Source organism: Dermacentor silvarum, chromosome 7 (assembly GCF_013339745.2).
Source record: "Dermacentor silvarum isolate Dsil-2018 chromosome 7, BIME_Dsil_1.4, whole genome shotgun sequence".
Classification (NCBI taxonomy): Eukaryota; Metazoa; Arthropoda; class Arachnida; order Ixodida; family Ixodidae; genus Dermacentor; species Dermacentor silvarum.
In genome coordinates, this window is record NC_051160.1 from 162554477 (window position 1) to 162576739 (window position 22263).

General features: G+C 46.2%; 1 protein-coding gene across 1 annotated transcript in view; it reads right to left on the reverse strand.

Moving 5' to 3' along the window:
- Window positions 1-855: 855 nt before the first annotated feature.
- LOC119458638 (saccharopine dehydrogenase-like oxidoreductase) overlaps window positions 856-22263 on the reverse strand; it is an 88576-nt gene continuing 67168 nt past the window's right edge. The window contains exons 9-13 of the mRNA XM_037720482.2: window positions 18418-18474; window positions 9637-9760; window positions 4223-4304; window positions 2345-2454; window positions 856-1105 (exon numbers count right to left, since the gene is read on the reverse strand). Coding sequence (XP_037576410.1) covers window positions 2352-2454; window positions 4223-4304; window positions 9637-9760; window positions 18418-18474 — 366 coding nt within the window. The 3' untranslated portion in view covers window positions 856-1105; window positions 2345-2351. The remainder of the gene's footprint in view (window positions 1106-2344; window positions 2455-4222; window positions 4305-9636; window positions 9761-18417; window positions 18475-22263) is intronic.

The window sequence follows — 22263 nt, forward strand, 5'->3', positions numbered from 1 at the left end:
TCTCTGCTGTTGCTGGATCTGTTGTCTGAACTACACTTTTTCTCGTGCTGAAGTTATCCCTAATAACCTAATAACTGATGTACCGCAGCGCATCATCTCCTTCGTAGATGTTACCGTCTTCATCCCTTATAGCTGTTTGAGAGTTTTTAGTTGGAGCTCCGAGTGCTTTTATATGGTTCCAGAATATTTTTGGGGCGCCTTTGTCTCTTTTGTGAATGTTCTGCACCCAACGTTCACTTGCGCATTTAATTTTCTCTTGCACAAGCTCACTCGCCACCCTTTTCTTTTCTCGGTATGTATTCCATCTAAGGATCGAGTACCTCTTCTTGTAATCCAAACTTTTTGGCTTCTCGATGAGCCCTAGATGCCTCTTTACGCTCTTCTATAGCTTGTTTTATTTCCTTGTTCCACCACTTACGTGGTTTCCTCTTTCCAATCCAACAATTGTTTTGCCGTGTCTGCCTTATTTTATGCTGCATAACGTCCACCAGTTCCTTATATTCCCAGACTGCTGCAGGAAAAGCCTCAATTTTCTTCTCTACGACAGCGTCGCCACCCGGGCTGTCGGAGAAGCACATATTGTAGACGTTCGTGGAGGCGCCGCTCCACGAACGTCGGAGCCCTCCACTACAGCATGCCTCATGGCATGCCGTGGTGGAGGGCTCCGGATTAATTTTGACCACCTGGGGTTCTTTAATGTGCACTACAATGCAAGCACGTGGGTGTTTTTGCATTTCGTCTCTATCGAAATGCAGCCTGGATTCGATCCCAGGACCTCGTGCCCAGCAGCGCAACGCTTTAGCTAACTGAGCCACTTTTCTTACGAGCGCAGTATAAAAGACAGGTCACATTACATCAACACATGAAGCCAAGTTTATTATTATGCAGCACTGCACAGTGTGAACAGTTAATAATTATATAAGTGGAGTTAGAACACATGAACCTTGTAAATGCCACCTGGGCCACAAATATGATTGTGTGCCTTTATGCTAGAGCACTCTGCTTTAAAGAGATGGTGGTGCCACTAGCGAGACCTGCGATGATAAGGTGCAATGTCAAGAGCCTCCATTTGACGCTTTTGATGATGGTCCCTCAGTGCCATGAGCTGCAACAAAACAGAACTTGCATTAGCTGCAGTACAGTCACGTACGGAGCCCAACACTAGGAAATAATTTCTCCAACTCTACAAAAAAAGAAAAAAACTTCTTAAGCTTCACAAGATATTTACGAAAAACACGTGGTTGTTAAGTCTGCAAATATGTTTTTTTGGAAAAGTGAGCTTGGGTAGACTTTTATGCAAAATGATAGCAAATTTAGTAGTTTCAATATTTTTTTTTTCTAGCTTTAGAACACTTGGATTGGGTATTCGTGCTTAAATTGATGCTGTTTTGCAACAGTTTGTCATGCTTTAAACAGTGCTCAAAGCCCAACAAATGCCGAGGAATGACATCAAACCTAACTTGAACAAAAGTACCACCGAGCCTCTGAAGTACAGCTGAAGATACATCCACACCAATAATTAAAAGGATCATGTTGATAACAGTAATAGCAGCCATTTTTTTATTACAAGATAAGGCTGAGAAACATGATTTAAAAATTTCCCTGTAGTAAAAAGGAGTAATCTTTTTTGTCCAAAACAGTATTTAAAATCCCCAGACACAGAGTAGTTTTCCTGTAGTTGGCAGCACTGGCTAACCTAACCTAACAGTAGCATAAATTTACGCAAAGAGCTGTGGTGTGCAAGACGATGGTGCACGGTCCTTGTCTTAAACCAAGTACATCGACTATAACAAGACATGACATTTGGGCTAGTTGGTTGAAATGCATATTAGAATAGCAGCGCCAAGTACTCGTGCAACAAAGAAAGGAGGTTATTCAAGGTACGTAGTGCAAGGTAACAAAACACACAAGAACAAAACGAGGACGGCACAAAAAGCCCCACTTCACTCTTTTGAAAGATTTGCTGGAAGAAGCCTAGAGAAGCGATTATTGCATTAGCGTTTCTTCCGTGTCTCTTCATAAGAGTGAATTAAAGTTTTCAGATACTGCTCTGTGATAGCTTGTCTGTGCACGCTGCGATTGTAATGTTAACCTTCACACGTCACCTCCACTTGTATACTATATAGTGTGTTGCGTCCTGCAGTAAATTTAATTGCAAGCTGGTGCCCTTCTGTGCTCTAACCTTAAGCCACATACCTTGAATAGCTATGCATCAATCTAGCCTAACATGGCACGCTCTCAAACAGCAAAGTAGGACCACGAGACATGGCACTGTGTTGAGTGTGTAGTTAGCCCTCCCATTCTGACATAAGCACATCAACCCCACAAATAGCAGCACACTTACACGCTCCTCAGTCTCGATCGGAGAGTACAGCTATGCGGAAACCCCGCTTCAGGACCCTCTCCATGTACGACGTCCCATCGAGAGCCACACCAGGGCTGAGGACACCACCCCTAAAACAAAAAACCGCAAAAAAAGGGCACGTTAACACTCCAAGAGAGCAGGCATAGAAAGTGAAAAAAAAAAATGAAAATCTGCTGCCCTAGTGTGTGCACATGCATTGTGGCACAGTTCTCACTGATGCACAATCTAAATAATACAGGGCATTTCAGAAAGTGCATCTGAAGTTACTTAAATGTAGGGAAGACGAGACACCCAAACAATACTTTTTGGGATCACATTTTTTTACAACAGCGACACACATTTTAGAATGACTGTAGGAAGTAATTAGGCAGTCATAAAAAGTACACTAATTTGCAACCCGAATAATCAGATGTTCAATCCTAATGCGTCATTTGAAGAGTTCAGACAACTTCCAGATGCTGCTTCACCCAGAGAACTCGAAGTGAACAGCTGACGACTGCTGCTGTCATGCTCCTAGCAGATGCCCATGAGCGACACAAATGTTCCTGCTCCACTCTAGGGTAAGCACTAAGCCGGAGTGACCTCATGAGACTCTCTCATAATGGCAGCACGGTGTGGCTGAAACAGACACATCACTCCTGGCCATACCGTACATGCATTTGCACTCTTCAGCATTTCCTAACTGAAGCAGTGGTACCCAACGTATGATATAGCTGTGGCAGATGAGGGAGATATACACGTGCCCCTCTTTTACTACTTGAGGGTCGTTTCGCGAAAAGCAATGAAATTATATTTGATTAATGTGCCGAATTAGTCATGTTGGTATATATTTGAAAAGCAGATGTACATTTTGAGACGTACATATTGAAAATGGGAGATGTGTTAACGAAAGGTTAGGAGAGCACGTAAACAACATAAAATTCTGAGTGAAGGAAAAAATTTTGAGGGCTTTTCTCGCAAGTCACTGTCTGGCCTGCAAGGACTGTTCGCCCGACCTCTTCCGTTATCAAGAAGAGTAAAATGCCTGCCATGGCCGCATTTTTACATTTCTGCGGTACGCAGCAATGGGCGACTAAAAATGCTTCAAAATCATGGTGGCACTTGGCGGCAGGAAAGATGAGAAATGGCTCCACGAACGTAGGTGTCTCTGCGCGATTTTGAGATCTTTTATCACCGTCCACACTGACAGAATGATTTTTTCCGGCTTGTTAGAATGACTTTACGACTAAATCCTTTTGGTACAATGCAAATTAGGCATTGCAGATAACAAAACAAATTCCTAAAACAAAATTGTTGCTTACTTTTTTTTATTTTCAAGATTCGATCCCCGCATCCCCTCTTAAGGGGTTCAGGTTTCAAACTTTACCTGGTGACAACCTGAAAGTTCAGTGCTGTCCCTGTCCTATTGAGTATGCGCTTTAAAACGCAGCTGCCAAGGTACGCCAATATAAAAGAATGTTTATGGCAGATTAGTTCTGTGGAAGCTTGCAAGATGGAGGATGGCGCTTTGAGTTGTCGGTTAACTCACTCCAGCACTGTGATCTGCTAGGCTTCTGGTTGGCTCAGATGGCAAAATGACCGCCCCAGAAAAGCGCCGGGCTAGGGACGACTTTTTCTTCAACAACGATGCTTTCTTTCTGAGAAACGGTTTCCTTTGCAGCTTCGTGCTACAATCTGAGTGGATGACACTTTTTTCCTTTTATGAAAGGTGTTTGTGTCCACCACAATGCTACAGTAATGAGAGAACATCATTGGCTGGTATGTCTAAGAGAATTCTTATTTTGTTGGACAGGAGTCCATCTTTTAGGTTGTTGCCAACCGTAGCAGGGAAGAGGAAGAACTCAGCGGGGCACTCACTTGACAATCATCTTCTCCTTTTCCTTCAGCACCACCACCGCCACTTGCACCATGCACATGGCTGTCGTCACATATGCTGGATCTGCACACGATAGGCAGCAAGATTAGTGTGGCCGGAAGCAACCATGTCGTCGACATTATTATCATCACATCCAATCTATCGTGCAGTTTTCTGTACACTGTACAGAATTTTTTAAAAATTGCCTGAGGCAGATAGCACAATTCTTGTTCTTAAGCTGGATTGCTCTGGAAAAGCAGACATTACTTGAGCAAGAAGGGAACAAGAGAAAGGGGAACCGAAGAGCCCTATGTTTGTTAGCCACAACCGTATGAAGCCAACAGATAATGAAGCCTAGCAAAGCATAGGGGAAGTTATTTGTAGCTTTAATTGAAGTGTAGAAACGATAAGCTAAAGGGAAACGAAAGTTCATGAAAACAAAAAAGGACACAGTTTCACCCGAAAGGCAAAGCATCAATTGTGATAGCAAATTAGTAGAGAGCTATATGGAGTAAGGATAGTAGTTTTATAAGCTGTATAAACTTGGACATGCAGCAGCACCAGCAATGCGCAGAACTGTTGTCGACGCCGTCGGCATTTTGCCTGCGTTCGCACCGAACGCAAGCGGCGTTGGTGACTGTTGACAGTGCCTCTGGGGGCGGCTCGGAGGTTTTCGACGAGATCTGAACGGGACACCCGTCGAGCAGCGTCTAAAGTTTTTACCACCTTCTCGTCTCGCAATGTTTTTATATAATTACGCATTCGGTGCTGGAGCTAAATGTCGCCTCCCTCCATAGGCGACTAAATGCCAAAATTTCACAAATGATTTTACACGAATTATTTTATGGCTTTATTGCAAGCTACAAATTGTAGTCAGTGAGTTCGAAAGGCACAAAGTCTAAGAATTACACCAGTTTCAAGTTTCAAGACTTCATGTACTCAACAAAATACCTTGGCATTCCAGGTATTTTTGCAATTCAGTAATGAATGAATAAAGCCTTTATTTTAAGGAAGGGGACGGCTCGAGGCCACTGTTGGGGATTAGGTGGGAAAGGAATGTGGGTTCCCGCATTGTTGGCTGAGGCACATCTTCATCTCAGTCTTTGATCTCCCGCTTTATGCAGACTCAGGTGCATGTTCAGTTCCGCTGCTCTCGCACGGGCTGGTCGACCCCTTCTACACTACTCGAAACAAGACACTTTGTCTGCCATATCTCACAATGGCTTTCTGTGTTTCAGGGTTAGTTTGTATTCCAATTCCTAGTGTTCTAATATCTCCGTGCAGTAAATGTTGAATGTTGGATCTCCCTTGTAAAAAAGCTGCACAGCTCCAAATGAGGTGTTGCAAGTCTGCTCTGCATGACTCCTGACAAAGTGTTCGCAGTCGTAGCTTGTCTGGTTTGGTGCCATTTCTCAAGTATGTGTGGTGTGTATGCAGCGTTGGCCATAACCTTGTTCAAAAACACCTCTGCCATGCGAGTAAGGCCGCCCTTGTCAAACACATGTACTGGTGTAGCTTCTAATAGTCTCTGTTTACTGTCTGCTTTTATTTTAGTGTGAATGTAATGCATCAGTGCTCTGCTAGGAGAGCCTTCGGCCAATATCTTTAGGTATGGATTTTGGTCCGTGGGGTTTGGCGAGAAAATGGAGTGTGGGGAGCTGTACATTTATACAAGCCCACCTGCTTGCGCGGCAACTGCGTGAGCGGCTGTGTTTCCCCCATCCGTGCTGGTGTGCCCCGGTGTCCATATGATTTCAACATTTATCCCATTGTCCTGTATTCTCTTTAGCTTTTTTCTGGTGTCGTGCCCCACAGCATCATCTGTCGTAGGCACCGTTAATTCGGCCACCGCTTCGTACGAGTCAGTTAGGATCTGATAATTATTTCGCACACTCTGCTCTACAATGTCTCCCATGTCAATGGAAATGGTGTTGACCACTCCCCATATAGCTAAATGTTCTGTGTGCAAGGTTGCACCCCCAGGAAGCTGACATTAGTGATAGCCATTGTGTTGGGGTGCAGATGTGCTAACCCAGGCCATGCTTGCCATGTCGTTTTTGATTTCAGCGTCCGTGTAGATGTCAATGGTGTGCTGCGGCGTTCTTAGTTCTAATCGCTTTTCAAATATTTTTCCAGCTTCCGCGTTTCGTCTGGCGATAGGGCATTGTTGCCTCCGTATGCCCAGTGGTGCTTCCCATGGTGGCCGTTATGGTCGCTTCCGCGGGCTCTTGCTTCGCATGGACTTGTTTATCCCATGCCATGATCTGTTTTCCTTGAGTCGTGTTTTCCAACCGGGATCGCATTCGAATTCGTGCTTCATTGATTATGTCCCGTATGGGTGGAATTGTTACCAGCTTGAGCAGGTCCTCGTTCCTCGTGTGCTTTGGTAGCCCAGTGATCGTATGGAGGGTGGCCCTGTGTAACTTTTCGATGTCGCCGAGGTCTCGTTCAGAGAATTCGTACACGGGTGCCCCGTAAAGAATCCTTCCAATCGCGACTGCTTTTGCAAGCGTTTGGCATGCTTTCTGACGCGCTCCGCCATACTTGCTCGATATTCGTCTAACCATGTGCAATAGTGGTCTCCATATTCAGTAATAAATTCAGTAATAAAAACATATTTCCAGAAAAAAAGTAGGTGGAACAACACTACACTTTCACCACAATTCTGATGGTATCTCAAAACCAGTGTCATCTTCAAAATTTGTTCCAAATGAATATGCCTTTCAAATGCAGTAGCTACAATTTGCAAGTTTCAATATGTGCCACAAAATAATTAGTTAACATAATTAGTAAAATTTTGTTAAATGATCAATTAAATAGTTCAGTTTATTGTGCAAGTAATGTTCGTGTCTTCTAGCAATCCAGTTCGATGACTTGAATTGTGCTATCTTTCGCAGGCAATTTTTTAAAATTTGGTGCTATACAGTTGGACCCATTATAATGAATTTGATAGTTCCACAAAAAGTGGTCATTGTATCAGGGCGTCAGCAGTTACGATTCGACACCACTTTGGTTTGAAAATAGTATTTTCAGCACCTTCATTTTTGTTCCTGGCACGTTTCCACATTAAACCGCAAGTTTCCGTTAAAAACGTAACCTAAAGAACAAAACGGTGCCTGGCTGTTCCAGTCACCTGCCATTTTGAAATTATGGCGCATCCGGCATCGTTATGTCTTCAAAAGCAATCTGCATTGGGGGAAGAGTCTAGGCAGTGTAGGTGCGTCAGCGGCTCATAGCTGTGTGTTTTGATGCTCAGTTTGCATTGAAGCGACAGACAGCACACAGGTCACATCACTCGCTGCTCCTGCTGCGCTTCCTAACACCAGCGTTTCGACAGCGAGTGTCCGAGCTCATCGAGTGTGATGTGTTCATGCTTGCCTGTGCACGTTGACATCGTGCTTGTAGTTAATAAGCAAATGCTTAAAAGTTTACACGAACGATAAAACTACTATCCTTACTTTGTATAGCTGTCTACTAATTTGCTATCGCAATCAATGCTTCAGCTTTCGGACGAAACTGCGACTTTATTTTTTTGAAACGTAAGAATTAATATAAAATTGAGTTCAGTTCACCACTACTCTCAATTAAATTTTTCTCATTTCTTGGCTCTTGCATTTCCCGGCTCTTACGTTTTTTTTTTTCTTACGGTCCCGTGAAAAACGTATCGGCGGGGTTCTGCTGTATATGAGTGGATTCTGCATAATGACTCGTGTACTTATTTACCCTTTCCTCAAGAACTTCATTTCACCAGCTAACAACTTAATGTTATCGCTCAGCACAAGATGCGCTGGCATAATTTCGAACTTACTCGAATGCTATCGTTGATTCCATCTGTTTGTTCTTGCCAAAGCTTGTGTGATAAGATTGTATGCGCAATACGAATTGTGTAGTACTTTTTGGAAGACACATGGACAACAGTGATTATGCTGGAACCTTTGATGAGTTGTGTATAAAAGCTGACGCACTTGAGCCGCAGATGACACTTTCAACGATCACCGACTTTTCTCACTGCTATCGTTGTGCTTGAGTGTTAATTGTTTTGCTGGACACAAGTTCGCCCAATAAAGAGTTAAATTTGTAACTAAGTTCTAACACTGTGTCATTCTTCACCGTCACTACAACATGACAATACGATAGCAAAGCGTTCTAGTTGGCTGGAAGAAGAAACTACTGCATGCAGGCATTCTGCAAAAATCTTGTCATAACGGCTACAACCATCAAAAGGCACAGCACCGCAAAGCTACATCTTTTATGTTGCTTCAGCCCAAAAAGTGCAAAGCTTGAAAGGTACAAGGCCATCACAAACTGTTATCGACAACAGTGTAAACGAAGTGCTGACGAGCCGTAACTGCCGACTCTTTTCAACTCTGCATGGCAGCGGTGCATCGTGCTGCGGCCAGGCCAACTCGGGGCGCTTAAACATCAATAGCAACGCTTCAGCGGCTGTTCGTTCAAATTTGACCAAATCGTCTAACTAGCCTAGTGCATACGGTGCCGCACAGAGAACTGCGCAAAAACGAGCACCTAGATTGGTCGCGCTTTTATTCTTCAGAGCTTCGTGTGTACCCTCCTTTTACAGCAACCAGGTCTGACATGTTCATTGTAACAGTGCAGTGCTTTTGAAAATGTTCGTTATATTGGATGCAGTTTCAACAGGCAGGGTCGCAAAATTGTAAACGCAGTGAAATGTGGTTGTTATAACCGATAAATCGATATAGCTATAGCTGGGATTGTTATAAGTGGATTCGACTGTAGCATATATATATATATATATATATATATAGTGGCGCGATTTTTTAATGGGTCACCTGGATTTAGAAAGATGAGAAACACAACTTTGCGGTTATCTTTGGTTTATCCGACTGAAACTGTTGGGTAAATAAACCAAAGATAACCACACGGTTGTGCTTGCCATATATATATACACATAAATAAAAGCAGGTTCATGTTCACTGCAGGACACTTCTCATACAGTGGTCGACATCTGCCCAGCCTCATCATTTCACCTGGCCTTCTGCTGTCCACAAGACTGCATTTCACTTCCACAGGCATCATTTCTGTCAAACTGTTGGACAGACCACTACTTATCTGCTGGACAATCTGCATGACCTACTCAACCTCACTGTCCTAATCTGAACTAGAACATCAGCTACACCTGATTGCTGCCTAAACCATACCACTGTCTACCTTTCTCTTAACATTACGCCTAGTACTCTTAGCATTGGCTAAGACTCTTGGTCAAACTAACAGCCCTAACTCATAGTTATGCAGGTGCAAGACAGGGGTAACTGGAGATTTATGAAGGAGGTCATTGCCCTGTAATGAACATAAAATAGTCCAGTTACGGTGATGAACACAACTTAGGCCTCTACACTAACTGCATACCCCCCTCTACAGAGTCCACCATTCTACAGACCTGGTCCATCCAGCCGTATGGTGACTGAGCGGTCCATCTGTCCCCCGTGGCGGTCACTTGTCTCGGCCAGCTTCTCTCTCCAGCCACGGCCACGCATGGTCATCACAAATGAGCAACCCATGGCCTGGAATGCAAGTTCACTCTGTTCAGCAATTACCAGGCCTAAGAAAAGATTAACACTGTGGTGATGCTATGAAAGAGTTATTAGAAGGCAGATCCCAATGCAACAGGATGCTTGAGTTGGCTCATTGTGAAAAAGTAGGTTGTGCAACTGTGAAAAGCTGCATGTCCTCTTCTCTCCCAGCGTATAAAAGAAACCATATGAGGATTTAATTCAAAGTTCAGCAATCACATTACTATTTGACACATTGGTGTCAAATATTGACATTTCCAAATTAATGAGTTCACAAAACTCATTCACATTCGTTTTCATACCAAATGTGTATCCTCAACACCAGGAGCATACCGGTCAGCTTCACAAACACTATACAGTTGACACCTGCAATAACAAAATCCTGAGGCGATGAAATTCTTGCTGCGACAAAGATCCCCGGCGAATGCCAACAGGAATCAATGCATTTCATATCTCGCAACAACGAAACTTTTCTGACAGCAATCTTACCGTATATTCTGGTATATAAGTCACACCTTTGTATAAGACTCACCCCCTCAAACCGGCAGCTTTTCCAGAAAAAAACGTAAATAAGTCACACCGGTGTATAAGACACACCTCTTCATTCGTTAAGCGATTAAAAAAAAATCGCGACGTTTCTTTCCGTGAACGTGGGTCACGTGCAAGCGTAAGGGTGCTTCTAGTTCATTGTAGTAAGGGTACCATATATTTCCGCTCCAGGCACATTTCTGCTGTCGTGGTTGCCGCAATGTTCCGTATAAAGTCCAAGGGCGATAAAGGGCGATAACATCGTCCCCGCGCGCCATACTCTGTATGTGCGAGTGAAAGCGTCCGACGGTGAGCCGAATCGCGCACAAGGGAGGAAAGCGGGAAGGCGGTTTGTACGCTGGTAGCAACTACGTAGCTTGCACAGCAGCGCTGTATCTTGACAGCGATCTGCAGATGCGACAAATTCGGGGTCGGCCGACTCACGGTCGACCTGCCGCCGCTTGCGTTGCTGCTCCGTCCTCATCGCACGGCGCTCGGGAACTCGATCACGAGAACTTGGCACCTCGATAGCGCGCACAGACCACGCAGCAATTAAGTCAACCAGCGCGCTTCGCGTGGCCATAACATCGAATGCGTTTTTGACGGCAGTTTTCCCGAAAAAAAAAACGTACATAAGTCGCACCGTTCTATAAGACGCACCAACTAAAAATTCAGAAAAAAAAAACGCGTCTTATACACCGGAAAGTACGGTACATTTAAAAATTTTCTGCTGCGGCAGTCTGCATATTATCTACTCGCGTAACACTAACAGTGTCCAAAAAGTGCTCAATGCATTGGTTGTGCAACTAAAAGTATGCAAACTACCGCCACAACACGCTTGTATGGCTGCCACCATTTTGGTTTACGAAAAGCAGCAGTGGAGCAGTTGCATCTAGCAACAGGCGACAGTGATGACGATGATTGTGGTTTATCCTATGCAACGAGTGAGTAACATGCAGTGTCCTGACTGGCAATGTAATATAAATTAAACACAAAAACAAAAAGACAAAATAAAGAGGAGGTGGCTTCGCAGTGGGCACATTTATATCCTGTGTGACATCACAGCATGGGTCAACATGGAGCGGAACACCTGCGTGGCATGCTGATCCACAATTGCCGACCAAATCCGCATCCACACGTGAAAACTTCGATGGCACTTAGTGTAACTCGCACATGATCTGTGTGCGCAGTGTGTTCGATGTGTGTGGTTAGTGCTAGGATGCATCAGATGTGTGTACGACGACCAGACCGTCTGCCTTGCCAGCCTGCCAAGATGGCGCGCACCTCCAGCCAAAAAGCTGAAATTTTTTATGCTACAGGATAAGGCTGCAATTATTTGCCCAGGTTGAAAAGCACAGGAAGATGAAGATCGCAGACAAATTTGGAAATGCGTGCAGATCGCCGTCTACAACTTAAAAAACAAGGCCTCCACTCTTCGCATGCCTAGAAATGGTGCAGTAAAACGTGTCCTGCCGTGATTTCAAATTGTTTTAAGCACGCCGGCTTCACTGCCACTCGGCAGGCATTACGCACTGATCCAGCGGCATAAGAGGAATTCCCCGAAGGTGCACTCAATGACAGTGCTGCCGGTACAGTGGTGCCATCGCTGAACTACACATGGGGCGAACTCTGTGCTGCGGAAAATGAAGTTCCAGATGGTCTCAGCGTCGGCAAGTTCGTTTGCACGGATGAAGATGCTTTGTGCATGAGTGACTGACAAGCAAATCATAAATAATGTGTGCGAAGCTGAGGACCACCAAGGACCAAAATATCAATAAAAGAAGATGAATCCACAGGATGGGTTAGACCCCTTCAACACAATATATTCATTTTTCGGCGAGAACAACGACGACATGGCAATGGAGCACTTTTTTGCAGTGTGAAGGCAGAGCTGTTGAGTTTCTGCAAGGCAAGGCTCGGCAAAATAAGCTTACCGACTTTTGGCAATTAATTTTGTCTTTTGCAAACCATTTCCTTGTCTTTTCTGTCTCATTCTCGCACCAACAAAATTCCTGCGAGAACAAATTTTTGTGCATTCACCTGGCTGATTTCATTATTGCAGGTTTCGACTGTACGTTTTTTCATTGCATAACAAAAAGGATTTCATTTCATTATTAATTTACTGACGTTAGAGTGTATCACAATGCCTAATTACAGAAAGCTACTTTCAATCCATTGACCAGATGGGCATCTTCGGCTTTGGCCACACTGTCTGCCAAGTTTGTTGTTCGTACCATCCACAGCCACGTTTTCCCTCATTGTGGTGCTTGGTCCGGATTCACATGAGAGGAGCAATTACGCACAACTGCTATTTTCGTGCCTCCACAGCCAACGCATCTGTTGCCATGTTGCCTGCCTGATTTTCGTCTTGAATGGACTCGTGTTAGCAGTGTCGACATATTCCAAAGCAATTAAGTACCATACTTTCCGGTGTATAAGACGAGTTTTTTTTCTGAATTTTTCGGCGGTGCGTCTTATAGAACTGTGTGACTTATGTAAGTTTTTTCCCCCCCGGGAAAACTGCCGTCAAAATCGGATTTGATGTTATGGCCACGCAAAGCGCACTGGTTGACCTAATTACGTCTTCTGTGCGCACTATCGAGGTGCCGGGTGCTCCTCGTGATCGAGTTCCCGAGCGCCGTGCGAGAAGGACGGAGCAGCAACGCAAGCGGCAGCAGGCGAACCGTGCGTTGGCCGACCACGAATTCGTCGCATCTGCAAATCGCTCTCAAGATACGGCGTGCGCCGCTGTGCAAACTATGCAGTTGCTACCAGAGTACAAACCGCCCCCCCCCCCCACCCCTCCTTCCTGCACTGCCTTCCCGCTTTCCTCCCTTGTGCGCGATTTGGCTCACTGTCGGACACTTTCACTCGCACATACAGCGTATGGTGTGCAGGGACGATGTTATCACCCTTTATCGCCCTTAGACTTTATACGGGACATCGCGGCAACCACGACAGCAGAAATGCGCCTGTAGCGGAAATATATATCGCACCCATACGCTTGCGCGTGACCAGTGTTCACGGGAAGAAACGTCACAATCTCTTTTTAATCGCTTACCGAACAAAGAGGTGCATCTTATACACCGGTGTGACTTATATACGTTTTTTTCCGGAAAAGCTGCCGGTTTGAGGGGGTGCGTCTTATACAAAGGTGCGAGTTATAGACTGGAAAATACGGTATTACTGCGAAAGAATAATGATAATTAGACAGAAGCAGATTCAATGCTACTTATGCTTCTTTTTCTGACTCATCATTGTCATCATTTTCAATGACTTAGCTTTTGCTGCGTGACAGTGCGCGGTGATAATGACTAGTCTCAACAAATGTCAGTCGTTACAAGTGACATTAGATTTGCCATGTGACAGGGGTATCGCAGAATGGTAGTATGGCGTACCGTATTTACTTGAATCTAACGCCTTCTTTTTTTCCTATAAAACAGGTCCAAAAATTGCATGCACGTTAGAATCGAGTACGACCTTAAATCTGCGCTACCATTGGCATTTCAAAATGGCCGATGCCATCAGCATTTCAAAATGGCCGCCTCGTGCGTGCTTCGAGCCTAGCTGCTGTAACTTTCACCATGTGCTGCAGTACTTGTGCTTAGGCATTAGTCCACCGTCTGTCTTCCCGTTTTCTGTGTTTGCTCTATCAGCATGAACTGCCGAGTTCATCACGATGCCACACTTAAAAGGAAAGTGATCATGTGCGCGGAGACGGACGGAAATCCGAAACTTGCGTGCGTGACTGGCACAAACAGGAAGAGAGGATTTTCGCCAGCAAAGCAATGCAGAAGGGTTTCAGTGGACCGAAGCGGAATGTATTGTGCGACGATCCACTCGGCGATACGATCGCCTTAGCTCTAACTTGAAAGCAATCTGCGACAGGAAGAGCCAGCCATGCGCTGTGTTTTCACCGCTTATATTTCGCGTTGAAGCGAGAGGCGTGCTAGCGCGAAGGTCAATTTGCTCGCCGTGCTTCATCACTCGCATTTTGACAGCTAGTTTCTGCGGTCAACGAGCAAAATGTGTTCATGTTTGCTTGTGCGCGCATGACACCGTGTTTGTTAATTTAGTTAGTAAGCGAATGTTTGCAAGTTTATACGGCCGATAAAACTGCTATCCTTACTTCGCATAGCTGTCTACTAAGTTGCTATCGCAATCGATGCTTCACCTTTCGGGCGAAACTGCGACTTATTTTTTATTCATCGCAACTTTAGTGCATCGGGAGTAAATCTTTGTTTTTTTTCCAAATGAGAGAAAGTTGTATTTCTGTATTTTCGAAAGTAGGAGGTGCGCGGTACTGTAAAGGATTTTTTTTTTTTTGGTCACGGAAAACGGGTGCGCGTTACAATCGAAGGTGCGTTAGATTCGAGTAAATACGGTAATGTATAATGAAGTACTTTCACACCTGTTGCATTAGTTGTCAGATCAGATCATGCAGAGTTGCGAACACAGTGCTTCAAGTTTCCTGCCACAATTTTCAACAGTTCTATGACCTAACTAAGGTATGCTTCCTACAGGCGCTAGAATATAACTTGTTTCTTTAAATAAAACAAATTTCATTAAAATTACTTTAGCAGGTGACTAACTGCTAAAGTATTTAAAATGCTAAAAGCATTTTAAGCATGAAATGCTTTTAGCTCCCGTTGTCTGCAACCTTCGTGTGACCTTGAGCCAAAAGCCAGAGACCACCCGGGCAACCAGTCAAAACTTAGGAAAATGCGTACTCTCGCCCCCAACCCTTTGTACAGGACCGGATTACATACACTAGTTACTCTCCAAACACGTAACAAAAATACGAGGTTTATAGAAAAGTATCCAACCTTATTTTTTTTGCGAACACCTGATGGATATGAAACAAGCGTGCTTGCATCACCTGACCTTGAGCCTTTGTGCGGATGCGCAAATTTTTTCCCGCCTGCCGATAGCGTCAGTCGTTGGAACACAGCATTTGAGTGAGGTAGTGCGCAGTGCTCTCGTCGGTTTTTTTATTGCAAGGAAAGTGACGGAGCGACTGAAGCAGCACTACTGCATCAAATTTTGCCAGAAACTGGGTGACAGCCAAGTGGAAACCATTCGGAAGATTCAGATGGCTTTCGGTGATGATGCTATGAGCAGCACACAGATTAGGAAGTGGTACAACAGGTTTAAACAAGGCCGCACATCGGTGGAGAGCGAGCCACGCTTCGGTCGGCCATCAACGTGCTGAAATGACCAGAAGGACCGCCTGTTGGGCTAGTTGGTCTAACAGTTATTATCAGATATAGCGCAAATAAGTACACACACGCACACAAAGACACGACAGACGCGGGCGAGCACTACTACCAACTGTTTATTTCAATCGACAAACACCAGTGTCACGCCCCCTTTCCCATGCGAGGTGATAAAAACAAATCTAAAAAAGTTAACACTACTGTGCAAAAGAATTGACGCTTCGCTTATACAAATATCTGAATTCTTGTGGATATAGAATGCTTCTAGAGCCACTCGTGCAGTGTAGTTTGTAGATTTTCCTAAACTAGTGGTCTCATAAAATCGTGCCTCGCAACCACACGTGGGGATATGGGCAACCAAATGTGCATACTTATCCTCTTTTTTTAAACTTTTAGCACATGCTCCCTGAGCCGGTCATAAATGCACCGTTCGGTTTGGCCGATGTACACCTTCCCGCACAAGCGGACTGAGTATACCACTCCTGTCGCACACCTTACAAAGCGGCTATCATGGCTGGTTTGGCAACCTCGTGTGTGTGTGTACTTATTTGCACTATATCTGAAAGAAATGACCAGGTAATTGCCGAAGTGCATGCTGTGGTGATGCGGGACCATTGTGTGACTACCCGAGAAATTGCGGAAGAGGTGGGCACCAGCACTTTTTCTGCACATTCCATTATGACCGAAGATTTGGCCATGAAGAGAGTTGCGGCGAAATTCGTGCCAAAGCTGCTCAAGGTGGAGCAAAAGCAACTTCATGTTGAAGTCTCACAGGAAATGCTGGATTCCACAAACAGTGACAAACAGAAACGGTGACAGACTTCGTGAACACCAGAATCACTGGTGACGAGTCTTGGGTGTACGGGTATGACCCGGAAACCAAATCCCAGTCTGGGATTTGGCTGTTTCCCAAAATCAAGAGGCCATTGAAAGTAGCACGATTTCAGAAAAGAGAGGACATTATGGCTGCAATGACAGCTGAGCTAAACTCCATTCCGAAAGAGGCCTTCTCAGAATGCTTCCAACAATGACAGCACCGCTGAGAGAAGTGTGTGGAGTCCCAAGGAAACTACTTTGAGGGTGATTAGGTTTCCAACGCTCCAGTTATGCCAGTTTCTTTTCTTCGGCCAAAGGTCGGATACTTTTCTAACAGACCTCGTATTGCTTCCGAGTTCTTCCTAATGTTTCTTCACAATATCACTCAAGCTGTAACTTCTAGTATGATGAAGCTTTATTTGTCATCTCCAATAGTGACGTTCAAAAGGCAGATACAGGGATCCTAAGGCCGCACATTTGCAGCCGACCACTTCGATGCGACAAGAAAAAAAAAGCGGTGACAGACGCTGAGCGCATTGGGCTGTTGCAAGAAGAAATGTGGTTGAAGGTGGCGGCACCACAGGCAGCAAAAGACGCCATATGGTAGCCATTTCATGCTTACATCTACTCTCGATTACGGGAGAGCCAGCAATTCTTTACTAGGGGTAAGTGAATACTTTAATACAGTGGAATCTCGATGATACGATCACGGCTAATACGAATTTCTGGATGATACGAATTTTTCTGAGGTCCCGGCCGAGCCCCATTACTTTGAAACGTGCTAGAGAACGGTTGTTACGAATCGATTTTCGACCCACATTGGTTGATACGAATAAACGCCGCCCCACTGACGGCCGCGAAAGAGAACAGCGCGCAGTCACGTGCGTTTTCTCTTTTGGTGCGGAGGCGCGGACGCGGCGCCGGACAGCGCGGAAGCCGCGACACGGCGCGAAGAGTAAAGCGGTGGCGCTTTTGTTGCTTCTGTGCTTTCCCTTTTGTCTCTTCGCTCGCTGTGGCAGCCGCGCTTCCCCACACGCGGCCGCCGCAGCAAGCGAAGGTTCGTGCAGTCTATCGCTTCAACGGAAACTGAGCGGCGTAAGCACAGCGCATACAAAGGTCAGAGTCGTGTGGAGATCGCTTTCAAGATACGGTGTGCGCGACAACACCGACAGCCGGCACAGGCGCAAAGTACAAGAACGCATTTGTTGGCAGAGTAGAAGCCGCCCAACCGCCCAAACACACAAGAGGCTGATAAGGGTTCAGCTCCCCTAGTGTGGATCCACGCTCGGGCCCTGGGGCAATCAGTCGCTCACAAAGGCCAAGCGTTGCAAGGGGACGGCGTACAGCGGTCTCCATGGCTTAGTTTAGTCGCGGCCAGTCACAGGCTTGTCAGCCAAAAGACAAAAGCGCATCGGGGCAAACACGCTTCTCCCAACAGGTGGAGAGGGAGTCTGCCCGGTTCAAAGAAAGGGCAAAGAAGGGAGCGGGGTTCTTTGGCTGCGGCAAGGCGGGAAAAGCGAAAGTGCCCTCTCCGCACAACCTTTCCACAAGCTCACACACAATTATCTCCTGATAACCACGCGCTCCAAAGATATTGGAATGCACATGCATTCCCACAAGGTAATTTCTGCAGGATTCATCTTATTTATGCTTGCCAAGATCGGAGGCATGCTTCTTTCTTGTTATTAAAATCAGGAACATCCTGGATTTGAGTGCGGATTGTGTTCTACTTTACAGTCTGGTAAATACTGTCAAACTATGCGGCAGTGTGTTTGGATACTTTTTTTTATACCTTATGTTAATTTGACCCACCGGATAAATTGATCAATTCCACTGGTCCCGTCAAGGTCGAATTAATGGAATCTGCTGGAATCTGCTAATAGCCCTATTACCAGGGGTATTACACAAAACAAACAAACAAACACTATATTCTTGACTCGAGGACTAAGAGCAGGAAGCTAAAGTACACTGCAGCATGAGCGCATGAAAGAAACAATTCTTTGTTGTGTGATCTGCCCTCACACACTGTGTAGTAGCAATGCACGCACCTCCGAAGAAAAGCAAAAGCAAAGCCAGCTTTGTACCAACCTGCTCCCTGGTAGGGCCACCACGCTTCACCATGCCTGCAGAGAAGAAGCCCGGGAACTGCAAACAACATTTCATTGATTGATTGATTGATTGATTGAGTGAGTGAGTGAGTGATGGCTGCAAAGTCGCCGCTCACTCACCTTAGCTACAAAGCCACCTCTGTGGCTGGCACACAAGACACTCACAGCTGTAACATCATCTTCATGTGAGAAAGTTGGTTTATCTTGAAACTTTTCAACTGATGCAGACCAAAATATACATAATCTCAAGTGATAGTTCTGTATTATATTAATGCTCACATTCACTTGTTTTCTGTGCGCGAGAAAGGCTTACAAAGCTGAATTCCCGAATAAAATTTAATTTGCAATCATCGCTCTGTCTGCCTTCTCGCCCCGCCTTTTTTTTCATCTTTATTTCCTGCAGCTTAAGCTGATAAGGTTAAATGAAAAGCGGCTGCGTGTAAAGACAGAAGGTGGAAACCAGTTGTTTCCAAAACCATCACTTGGAGCAGTGTTTCTCCAACAAGTGGTCCACAGGTCCTAAGGGGTATCCTTAGGGACAGCTAGAGCATCCGCCACTACCCATTCACGGTGGCAGAGGCATCACCACAGGACACATCCTATGAGAGTGCCTCCCAGTCCTCTCCCCACTCCTCAATGCCTTCCACTTGACCCCAGGTGGCCGACTGTCACCTTTGTACTCGCTTGGGAGGTGGAGAGTTGCGTACATGCGCTACTCTCGATGGAGGAGAGACACGACTGGCGGCACAGCAAACAAGGATTTAATATGTACACAGACGGTAAAAGCACGCGGCACACAACACTAAAACCGTAACTCAAAACTAAAGCCACTCAAAACTAAAGACATAACTCAACAAAATGCTTGCTCAATACAAAATACAAAACTCTGACTAAATACCAAAACTACCAGAAAAGAATCTATCTCGGAGCCTAACTCCGCCTTAATGTCTCCAAGTCAGTCCTATCCTTGGCTCGCCAAAGTCTGGCCACCCTGGCCCCAGCCTAACTGCGTCGCAAATCAGAAACGTGGGCTCTTACGGACCAATGACTTCAAGTTCCTCTCGTCGGGTCCAAGTCTTATTCATTCGGGGCATCGTTACTGCCGTAGATGCCGACGACTCGCGTTGCTTCTTTTGTCGGTGGTGAGCTCGTCGGTACCTCGTCGATAATGAGCTCGTCAGCTCGTCAGCGATGGCGCTCGGCGTTGCTTAGGCCCACCTGGATAGGCCTAGCGTCGGGATGCGTCGCAACCTCTTCGAGAGTGCCGACGTGGCGTCCTGAGGAGAATCGAACGTGCCGGTCTGCCGCAGAAGGGGGATCCTCTCTGGGGTGCCCGGTCCTGCCGTGAGAGGCTGCAGCCAGTCCAGGAGCCTCGCTCGAACTTGCCGAGGTCGACGGCCACACCTTGGACGGCCAATGTCACGGACTCGGCCAGACCCCCAAGTCTCCCGTCGCCAGAGCGTAGCTGGAGATGTGACCTTCCTGGCCCGGAGCCACGTCGATAATCCACGGACAGCGCCGTTCGTCCCTCGATTATGCCTCGGCTCACGCGCCTCGCGCGCTCGCGCCGTTTGGAACGCTCTGTTTATATCGTCCTCTTCTTTTCTCGCCACAGGCGACCTCTTACATGTGACACCGACTGTGGCTTCACAACTTGAAGTTACAAAGCACCAGGTACGAGCACATTACATCAAAGCAGCCCTTTGACAAGCCACAGGCCATTGAATGCCTCTCTTCATTGAGTAGTAGCAGCTTAGCTCTGGACGTAAGGATCCAAGCTGGTGAAAATTGTTGCATTCTTAAATGTTACGCTCGATCGCGTGCACACAGCCCAAAGCAAATAAGGAGAAATAGAGATTTCTTGCACCCTAACTCGGGAAACGCCAACCACCAGGCTTACAAAAGAACGAAAAGAGTAGGAAAGAACACAGTCTTGTGCTAGTCATGTGAAATTGAAGGTATTCCCGAAAGCGACATTCCGAGAATACGGCACACCTTTTTAGGACACTTGGAATAAAGTCACTTATTTTCTGGCGAATACTGTTGAGTCCGAATTATCAGTCGGCAAATGTACAGATATGAGGCAAGCTTAAACAAAGCCATTCAACTCTAGGCATGGCTGATTTGCAAGCTCCCCGGTAAAGGCTGCCAGGCATGACTGCATTAGTTGGCGGCACTGTAGTATGATGCTTACTTCCATCAGTGTTATATGCAACAAAACGGTTTTCTGTCTGTAGAAGTGCACGGTACTGCTGAAAAATATGAATACTTTATTCTTTTTGCCTAAAAAGGATGCTGCCAATGTCACGAAAAAAAAAAACAGCAACTGGATATGACATCTTGGCAACTAAACATAAAAACAACGAAAAAAGAAAAAGAGTCGAGTAAGAATTACAGCATTTTCCTGCAAAATCTAGTAGTAGTAGTAGTAGTAGTACAGTTAAACCTGCTTATAACGAACCTCCATATAATGAATTCCTGGATATAACGAAGTTTTTCTATTCCCCGCCATTACTCCATAGAAGCACATGTATTTGAGACCTCTACGTAACGAAGTGGCAGCGGGAGACCCCTCGATATAACGAATTTCCCCCTCTGACCACCTAGAGATTTCGCCCCAAATTTTGTCATTTTTGCGCGAGCAGCAACCGGAAGCACCTTCTCCGCCGCGACGGAATGCGAAGCGAGCGCACGTGTGCGAGGTGGGCCTGCATCCCTCAACCCGGCGATCTTGCCGCCGTGGGCGTCACCTTTCCCCCTCCCTTCATTCAAACCTGATCCTGCCGCTTGCTGCAGCTGGCCTAACCCGCCAAGCCGGCACTCTCTCCTTTTCCAGTTGATGTTGCCGACGCGCTGGTACACGCTGTGACACATCACACTTGATGAGCGCGGACACGCGCTGTCAAACACTGGCGGCGGGTGGAAGCGCCGCGAGAGAAGCGAGCGAAGTGACCTTCGTGCTGTTGTCTATCGCTTCAATGCAAACTGAGCGCCGAGAACACACAGCACACACAAAGCTACGAGACTCTGCCCCAACGCAGATCACTTTCAAGATACGGCCCGCGCGACCACGCGCCGCCGCGCAGTACGCAGTTGATGCCAAAGTACAGTACAACGCCACCCCGCTATCCCTCCCCCCTCGCTGGTGCCTCGAGCGCAACGGAAGAAGGCGCGCTTCCTCCCTGCTTTTCTTGTGCGCGCGAGATTTAGACGCGGTCGTCGGCTCCCCTCGCACGTTTTCACTCGCACATACAGCATACGGCGCGCGGCGACTGCGTTATCGCCCTTGGACTTTATACGAGATATCTGTGAGCCAAAACCAATTTTAGGGCCACAACGCGTCATTGACACCATCTTTATATAGCAAATACGGATCTCAAGGGCCATACTTTTGCTGGCGGAAACCGAAAATACGTTATAGTTGTCGCCCCCGGCACTTTGGGCGGCCAATGCCATCATCAAGCCACCAAGCCAAGCGACATGAGAAGTCAAAATGGCCGCTCGGGCTGGCGCAGGGTGGCAGTTCGCAACGTATGATGTGGGAACGGTCCCACACTTGCGACACAACAGCGGGTTACCAATGCATTGGGTTCTATGGGAGCTGTGCCGGGACCGGCCGAAAACGAACAGCCGGGAAAACGCAGCCCCCGGGAACGTAACAGCGGGGTTCTACTGTAACACTATACGACGCTACGACGCCATCGTGACACTCGCTCTTCGTTTCCAATGCCTCGCGCTTGTGCGAAACGACACGCGTCCACGCATCCGGTACCTGGTGTGACATTCCAAGGATGAGTGCTTCGACGAAAACGGAAAACGGGTGCGC